Raw genomic sequence first — 8,903 nt, 5'->3', positions numbered from 1 at the left:
GGGTGGCATTAATAAACCCACTCCTTTGCCAGCAGCTGGGCACGCGGGGCCCAGGCAGCAACCCAGCATGTGCTCTGGAAACCAGGGCAGGGATTCTTGGTAAAAGGGGGAAGATCTGAATCGTTGTTGTTCCACTGGATTACCGAAATAATTTATTGCAATGCTCCACCCTTATAATTAAAGTGTGGTGATGAAAGCAACTGGTAGAGTAGCTTTGGATCCAGAAGCGGCGTGTGTGTGTGTATGCGAGCACCTCACCTTTGGTGTTTATATTTGTTTTTTTTCAAATTGACTCTTCGCTTCTGAATAGTGCAGGCAGCAGCCCCAGTTCTTAGAAAGGTATCTGCACATGGAAAGTCCCAGAAAGCAGGGAGACAGGCTCCAGGAGATAAGAGCCATTGCTTCTTGACAAATGCAGGAGTAGCAGGGCCATTCCTGGTACTGGTTGGACAGGGGCCAAACAGAGAAGGTCTCACTGTGAGCCGGACAGGGCAGTAGAGAGCCCCTGGGGAGGTCTGCGCAGCACCCTGGGTCTCCATGCTATGTCCCAGCTTGCCAGCGTGGACTGGGGCACCTGAGTGTCTTCTGTGAGGTGGGACAGCCTGATCCCCTTGCAGCCCCCGCCGTGGGAAGTCCTGGGGCTGACGGCACCATCCCAGGGGCTCCATGGGGTGCACAAGGTCGGACAGCCAGCCCGTACCCCCACGGCCAGACGGTGGGAGGCTGAGCCAGGGCGCTGATCGCCAGGCAAACGTCTGGCAGGGGCTGTGGGGCAAGATGAGGCGCTGCAGGCAGGCTGCCAGCCCCCCGGCAGGGTATACCAGACGGTTATCTCGGCTCACACACGCACCCTGTGCATGGCCAGATGGGAGCCGGTACGCTCTGGGCTACTGATTGCCTCGCCGACGGCACCGAGGACGCAGCCTCACGGGCGCTGTTGCATGAAGCTCAGCCACACCACCTTTGCTCGTTGACGCGCTGGTCGCCCCCGACGGCGACCGCCGGGCTCGGCTCGCCGACCGCACCCCCGCCGGCACATTCCCACCGCCCACTCGGGGCACGGTGTGGGGGGACCCCCAGCTCTGCGATCGCCAGCCCCCCTCCCCGCCCGCTGCGCGGGGCAAGCCAGCAAGGCACCGCTGCTCCGCGGGCAGGAGGGACCCCGAGCTTCGCGACGGACCCCGCCACCGCGGGGACCCCACCGCGCGGGCAGGGGCCGGGGCCGCGGCGTCGGGCAGGGGCAGCCGCCACCAGCCCGCCCGGGCAGCGCCACGAGAGTGGGCGTGGCCTACCCCACGGGAACCAATAGGGCGCGGCGGCGGCGAATATCAAGGCTAGTCGGGCCAATAGGGGCGCAGCCATGCTGTTAACAGCTTAGGGGCGCGGGGCGGCGCAGAGCAGCGCTGCCGCCGCCGCGGGGAGCGGAGCGGTGCCGGGCTCCGCGCACCGCGCTCCCCCAGCCCGCCGCGGTTCCCCGGCCCGCCATGGCGGCGGCCGTGGACGAGAGCACCCTGCCTTCCATCTCTACTTTTGCTAACCTGCTGCCGCTGGAGGAGCGGCCCGCCGACATGCTCCACGTAAGGATCGGGCGGCGGGGTGGGGGGATACGGGGCAGAACGTCCCGGGCTGGGGCTCGGCCCGGCTGGGGCTCGGCCCGGCTGGGGGGGTGGGCCCCCTCCCGCCGTCGGAGGGCGCCCTGGCGGCGGTGCAGCCGCAGCGGTGCCGACCCGTCGGACGGGTTGGGGGGAGCTGCCGCCCCGGGCGGGAGGTGCGGGCCGTGGGGGCCGGGTGGCGGGCGCCGCCGTCGGCCCTGCCGGTCCTGACGCCCCTCTCCTCAGCAGAGGATGCTGCAGCAGGACGGCGCCGCCGCCGTCAAGCGGGAGGACGACGACTTGGGCAAGTTCGTGGACTTGGACTTCATCCTGGCGCACACCAGCAGCGGCGGGCAGGGGCCGCCTGGCCCCAACTACCCCCTGCCCGAGACCCCCGAGAGCTGCGGCACCACCTACGACAGCGACGGCTCCTACCCGACATCGGGCAAGTTCCCGGCTTCTTACCCCGAGGGCCAGGGCCACAGCTACGTGGCCGAGCTGCTCACCCCGGACCTGCCCGGCCACTGCGACCTGCAACGGAGGGAGTACACGGAGCTGCGGGTGCCCGGCGGCCCCCCCCAACACCCCCCCCATCACCACCCGCCCCTGCACCCGGCCCTGGCCCGCCCGCTGCCTCTGGACCCTGCGCAGCCCTTCGGGCCCCGCATCAAGAAGGAGCAGCCGGAGGAGCGCGCCTGCATGCTGGGGCTGCCTGCCGCCGAGTACCTGGGGCCGGCCGGCGGCGAGCACAAGCCGCGCGTAGCGCCGGGTCCCGGGCCGGGGCCAGTGCCGGGGCCGCCGCTGCCCTACCCGGGCTTCGCCCACGGCCGCCTGGGGCCCCCCGAGGAGCCGCTGCCCGGCGCCGACCCCCACCTCCTGGCCGACCTGCCGCCCCACTACGCCGTGGCCCCGCACCGCTACGCGCCCCACTTCGCCCCCCAGCCGCCGCCGCCGCAGTTTCATGGACACTTCAGTGTTTTCAGGGAGCCCCTGAAGGGGCCGGGCCCGGGCCCGGCGGGGCTGCCCGGGCTGCTGGTCACGCCGCCCAACTCCCCGGTGCTCGAGTACTTCCCGGCCGGGCCCCCCCCCGAGGACTGCAAGCCCAAGCGCGGCCGCCGCTCGTGGGCGCGCAAGCGGACGGCCACGCACAACTGTGAATACCCGGGCTGCGGCAAGACCTACACCAAGAGCTCCCACCTCAAGGCGCACATGCGGACTCACACGGGTAAGGGCGCCTGGGGGGGAGGGCGGCGCGCGCGCGGGGGGGGAGAAACGCGCGAAGGGTCCCAGGTGGGGGGGTCCGGGTGTACGGCGAGAGCCAGGACCCGCTCCGGCGCCGTTCCCGGGGCTGTGGAGGGCCGTTGGGGGAGGTGGCACCGGGGGCGCACGGTGAAGACCCGCCGTGGTCAGTCCCGGGGCGCGCGGAGGGTCCCCGTGGTGGGGCTGGGTGGGGGCACTTGGGGAGACCCCGCAGCCGGCACGGGGCTGCACGAAGGAGGGTCCTGCATGCGGGGCGGGGTGCGAGTGGGGATGCCCCTGGGAGATCTCTGAAAGACCCCGTGGTTGTGCTGGGTAGGGGCACACGGGGACCACAGTGAGACCACTCCTGTGACACCCCCACTTGCTGATCTGAGGGCCCAGGGGTGCCTGGAGAGGCAGGGCCTGGGGGCACATGGAGAATCCCCCCACGTGGGGGTGAGCAGAGCAGGGAGACAGACTCGGGGTGTATGGTGAGACCCCCTTGGCAGAGCTGGAGCAGAGCACATGGTGCAGCCCCACAGCAGGGGCGAGCCAGGGGAGCATCCACTGTTTGAAGTGGGGCAGGGGTGCCCAAAGGACTGGCCCCATGCGGGGCATATGGGGAAGGGCAGGAAGATGGGGGATGAAGGAAAGGTGGGGCAGGCAGAGGTGTGCAGTGTGAGTACCCAGCAGGACTCCCTTCTCTTGAGGATGGGTGGGGAGGTTGGAGATTTCCCTTGAAAAAGGGGGCTGCTGGGCAGGGGAGCACAGGGGCAAAAGGCATAGGGAGGATGGGGACCTCCAAGCCCACTGACACCCCCTCTCCTCCACAGGTGAGAAGCCCTACCACTGCACCTGGGAAGGCTGTGGCTGGAAATTTGCCCGCTCCGATGAGCTGACCCGCCACTACCGCAAGCACACAGGGCACCGACCCTTCCAGTGCCACCTCTGTGAGCGGGCTTTCTCCCGCTCTGACCACCTCGCCCTCCACATGAAGCGGCACATGTGAGCGGTGGGCTGTGGCCGGGCTTGGTGTCCTCGGAGCCAGCTCACGGTGTAAATAGTGTTGGGCCTGGAACGGCACTGGGGAGCAGCCCGGCCGCCCAGCCCTCTCCGCTTGTAGTTGATAACTAGTTTTTTTTCTCCTGCCCCTGCTGTGAGAGCTGGGCCCAGCTGAGTGGTGGGGAAGGGCTGCTTTGGGGTGTAGATGGGGAGCAAAGCTGCAAGAAGTGCCTCCAGCCCTTGCCAGGCATCACCACTCAGCTCCCTGTGCCTGGAGGGTACCACCCCCCCCAGCCAGGTACCCAGTGAGTGGGGGGTGCTGGTGCAGGCAAGGATCTGTTCCCAGAGCCCCTGGCTTGTATTTGGCATCAGCTTAATTTTTTCCCCTCAAATACTGGCACCCACCTGGCTCCAGGGACTCTGGTGGCTGACTCTGGCCAGGTTTTGGCCAGAGACCCATGCCCGCTGGGTGCACGGGTTGTAGTTCTGGGAAGTGGGTTGCTAGTCTTCTCGGTTGTGGCCATCAGAACAAACCTCCTGACCCAATAGCCCAGAGTGGACGGGATAAGGGTGGGACCTGACTGTGGCTCGTGGCTGTAAAGGTTGGCAGGGGGTTGGCAGTGCAGTGTCACCTTGCACAGGAAGCAGGGATGCTCCTGTTTCCAGCTCGGGACCCCACTGGGCAGTCCAATCCTGGCCGTTCCCACAGTTTCCTGCTCAGGAGCCTAAAGTGGCTCTTGTCTGCTTTCATTTGTCTTCTTCCCTTCAGGATGACACCAGGTACTGCTGCAGCTGCCTTTCCCATGCTGCTTTTTGAAATTTAGTGTGTAAAGGACTGAGTCCAGCTATGAATGCCCAGGTCTCTGCTATACTTGAAACTTTTGTAGAGGGGGAAAAAACTCAAAAGAAAATGAGTCTTTTTATGTGCGGCTTCTGCAAAGCAAGTTGTAAATTAAACAAAGCAGTAATATATAATGTTTCTGGTTTTTTTAATATATTTTTTTTCTTCCAGCTGGGAACACAGATGAGTCTCGGCTTTGGGAAGTGCACTGTTCCCGTCTGTGTATATTGTTAATTAACATTTCTCTGCTTGGGCACGTTAGGTCTCTCGCACCCTGAAATGTTACTTTTCTTTATATGCAAACTGTTGAAATATTGTGATCTGCTGTATAATAAATAAACAAGATGTAAACATGAAAGAGCCAGGAGAGTTTACTTTAAAGCTTTCTTCTAAGAGGAGAGGGTGAGGCTGGGCTTGCTTGTCAGTAAATATTTACATCGATGTTCATTTCTGCTTAAGTTAGCTGCGGAGGATCGATGGGGAACGCCCAAGCCTCGGCATCTGAGCAGCATCTCCTGTGCAACAGCTCTTGAGTCACCCCACTTCCCTGTGCCTCAGTTTCCCTAATCTGCAGATGGGGCAATTGCAGCACCGGGATGGCGTGACTGGTCCTGCGGTGAGTCATCCCCGAGGGGAATGGCAGCTGAAACCGTACCAGGAGCCTCACTGGTCCCAGCTTCATTCTGAGCAGTCCTGTCCCGCTGTCCCCTGCAGTGGGAGCTCTGCAGCACTGGCCTTGTGGTCATAACCAGGAGGCTGGTGGCAGCCACCTGGTCCTGTGTGCTGTCCCTGTTGTTCTTGGGGGTGGCCTGGCAGCTTGGTGGGGTTCAGGTGCTGAGGTTTCCCTGCGTTAATAGGTGGTGACTCAGCACAAGCGTGCTGGCAGGTCCCGAGCTCAGCAAGCAGGTCTGGCTCCATCCCTCCCTCCCACAGCTGATTACCCGTGATGCACGCATCCCTCTGAAGGCAGGGGCTTGTCTGGACCTGACACCATGCTGGCAGGGCGGGAACGTGCTGTATGGGCTGTGGGGTGCCTTGGCTCAGGGTGGTGGTGGCTTCCTCCTCCTGTGCTTGCTGCCATAACCCCCCTGCGGCTGGCCAGGGCTGGGGGATGCCCTGGGGCTCCTTGTCCCACAAGCGGAAATGGGATGTAGCTGTACTGCTGAGGTGGGCTGGGCTGATCCCACTCCTTCCCCGTTTCCTGCTTGCAGATGGGGAGAGTCAAGTTGGAAGAAGACGGGAATGGCAAAGCGGGGCTGGTGTCCCCTTGAGGGGTAGCTAGCATTTTGGGGCAGCACCCAGCCTTGGGGTCTGCCTGGAGCAGGTACGAAAGCATGGGTGTCTCCAGGCAGGGTGGGAGCAGCTCGGTATGTTATGTCCTGCCTGCAGGCCTGGGCATGGGACTGCATCTACAGGTGTCACGGATCCATCAGGCTCAATCACTTGTCCTTTCCCCAGCTGCCTCCACCCTTTGCTTGCCCCACTTTCTGAGAGCTGCCTGCGTGGGGGGTGACCATGCTGGGACACGAGTGACCTGTGATGGGGTACTGGGGGTGTCTTGCTCCTGGGACCCCCAGTACTCAAGGGCGAGGGTCCAGTGCTGGTGGGGTGGCTGGAGCAAAACTGCCTCTTCCCTGGAGACTTGTTCAAAACGTCACATGGACGGAGAGGGAAAGGTGTGGGCTGTTTGAATTAGCGATGAGTCAGGCTGGCAAAGCCAGATGGGGAGAGTGCGTGCCTGCATGTTTGTATGCATATAAGTAATCTCTGGCTTTGTGTTTTTATTATGATTATTATTTTTATTTCCAGGGGAACCATGAATTTCTCCAACCATCTCGTCCCACTGGAAAGGCTGGCTCTGCTGTCCTGTCTTCCCTAGGCATCCTGGGAGCTGGAGTGACAGTCCACGGCTGTTTTGAGGTTCAGCTCTGAGATCAGAGCACAAACCAGTTCTTCCTCGCCTTTCATCATCGCTACACCAGGGCGGGAGCAAGGTCCGGCTCTGCTGCCGCTACCTTACACGGAGGCGAGAGCAGGGGAAGGCATGTTGGGTCCTTCTCTGGGCAGAGCTGCTCCAGGTTTGCTCCCCCAGGCCTCGGGCAAGGCACTCCTTCGGGCACATGATGTGGCATGGCGGTCGCATGGACCGGCATGGCTGGGAACCTCACCTGGGGGAGGAGCAGCGGTAGTGGAAAACGCAATTATGGTTAATTTGCTGTTAATAAAAAACACCCTCTTCCAATTGCCTGGGCCAAGATGCACTCTGTACTGGAGGAGGGAGCCCAGTCCTATCCCTGGCAAAACCTGCCCTGCAAAGTGATGAGGGCAGCAAGAAAACACCTTCAGCAGCACTGAGGAAGGCAGGGCTGGGGCACAATCCTTGCCTGCGGTCCATGTGCCCGTGGTCAGCTGGAAAGTCCTTTGTCCTGGCCTGGCAGACACATGTGGGGACCCAAAACACACCAGTCAACCAGGCAGGACCCTGCTTTGCAGGAGACGTGGCACTAGCAGTGTGTCCTGTGCTGTGGCTGTGCCAGAGAGGAGAGGAGGGTGCTCTGGAGAAGCCAGGCTGGTGGCTGATGAGCTGATTTGCCTGCATACAGCCCCTGAGTTCATGGCTGGCACAGCCTGGGGCAGGTGATGGTGTCCTGGGTCACATGCTGGGCTGCTGCAGGCCCAGTGCAGAGGGAAAGATGGCTGGCAGGGCAATGCCATAGTGCCCATGTTACCATCCCCACACTGGGGCCACACAGACCCTGCTCTGGGCTGTATCTCTCCCTGCCAGCCTGGCTTTTCTTTCCCCCCTTGGTCACCTCCTATGAAAAAGGCCCCCAGGAACTTTGGTGATGGGCGACACAGAGGTCCCCGACCCCCCCTGCAAAGCTTAAAATGCAGCCCCGTGGCTTTGGGGTGCAGCTGAACTGGCACAGTGGGGAGGCAAGTGGGGAAGGGAAGGAGTGAGGAGGCATGGAGAAACACCTCCCAGCAGGGAGGTGAGTCATGGCTGCAGCGTGGCCTGGCACCATGCAGTCACCTGCCAGCAGGAGCAGCATGCTGGGGGTTTCATAGCTGGAGGGGGGGTGATAGAGCAGCTTGGATGAGTTTCTGTCCCCTGGGGATGATACAGTTTGTGCGGTTCCCCCATGCTGCAGCCAACAGGTCCCACAGAGCTGGCTCAGGGTTGTAGGGCTGTGGGGAGAAGGGGGGCTCGAGAAGGCCCCAACCCTGGGGTTGCTTTAGTCCATGGGGACAGCATGGAACTGGGGAGAGGATGAGGGTGCTGGATGTGGGACACAGCCTGGGTGCTCTGGGGTGGGAGGGATGGTTTGTGGGTGCTTGGAGGGGCTGACACAGACCTTCCCTTGCCACAATGTGAGGTGGGAGCTTGGGTCCCCAGGGCCAAGGTGTCCCTGTTGAAGGATGCTGCCAGGTCTGGTGTCCCTGCTTCCAGTGGGGCAGTGGGAAGTTTCCCATCTCTGCCACGAGGGAAAGGTCCAGCAGACTGCCCCCACATCCCTGCCGCTTGGGGTGGGCCAGGCGCCATGATAACGGGGCTGTGGCTGTCACCGCACCCTTAGGAAACATTTGGCTTCAGGCACCTGAACCCATGGGGAAGCGATAACTCCCCAGCTTGCTTGCCCTGTCTGGACCCACACCTGGTGCTATCGTGCCTTAGTCACACACCAAGAGTTTTTCCACTGCTGGGCCCCAGATAACCTCCTCCCGCCCCACTGCCCACAGTGTTTGCACTTGTCCTCCTCTGTTGGTGCCAGGCAGGGAGACACGCATACCTTGAGCCCTGGGCTGGAGGCATGCACACCTCTGGCCTGGGGCCACCTTTGGCCATGCCTGGCAGCCGGGGCACTGGCAAAGGGCATGAGGTGCATCCTTCCCCCTGGACCCCAGGGTGGGTGGGCAGCTGGCCTGGAGGGGACCAGTGCTGCCTTCCTGCCAGGGCTCAATGTCAGGGGACATCCCTCCCCCAGCTGCTGGAAGGCAGTGAAGTCACCCAGGCTTGGTACCCTGTGCCCACAGGACGACAGGAGGTGTATGATGGGGTTGCAGTTACAGGACAGTGATGCTGGCTGTTGCTGTCCCCCACTACCAAAGCCCTAGGGCACAGAAGCACTGGTGTTCCCAGCATTGCTGGCTTTCCCCAACTTGCTGCATTCCCTGGGCTCTTCCTGTGCCATAGCAAGGCAGGACCCTGGTGCTCTGGGGAGGTGACA

The 8,903-nt window shown here is 62.6% G+C and overlaps 1 protein-coding gene across 6 annotated transcripts; it reads left to right on the top strand.

The window, feature by feature from the left end:
• Window positions 1-518: 518 nt before the first annotated feature.
• On the top strand, window positions 519-6,916 carry LOC130157278 (Krueppel-like factor 2). 6 transcript variants are annotated; one of them, XR_008824764.1, is made up of 5 exons: window positions 522-1,577; window positions 1,842-2,817; window positions 3,665-3,836; window positions 5,134-5,290; window positions 6,484-6,916. XR_008824764.1 is itself a non-coding variant. In XM_056356707.1 (4 exons), exons 1-4 carry the CDS (start codon window positions 1,485-1,487, stop codon window positions 6,551-6,553), a joined length of 1,311 nt encoding a protein of 436 aa, XP_056212682.1. In that variant the 5' UTR covers window positions 519-1,484; the 3' UTR covers window positions 6,554-6,916. The 6 variants fall into 6 exon arrangements, 3 of the variants coding, with proteins under 3 accessions (XP_056212682.1, XP_056212685.1, XP_056212683.1); XR_008824765.1 differs by having other exon boundaries at window positions 5,134-5,998; XR_008824766.1 differs by lacking the exon at window positions 6,484-6,916 and adding an exon at window positions 5,886-6,477.
• Window positions 6,917-8,903: the final 1,987 nt, after the last annotated feature.

This window comes from Falco biarmicus, chromosome 11, assembly GCF_023638135.1.
Source record: "Falco biarmicus isolate bFalBia1 chromosome 11, bFalBia1.pri, whole genome shotgun sequence".
Taxonomy (NCBI): Eukaryota; Metazoa; Chordata; class Aves; order Falconiformes; family Falconidae; genus Falco; species Falco biarmicus.
This window is presented reverse-complemented; position numbering and strand designations above follow the sequence as displayed.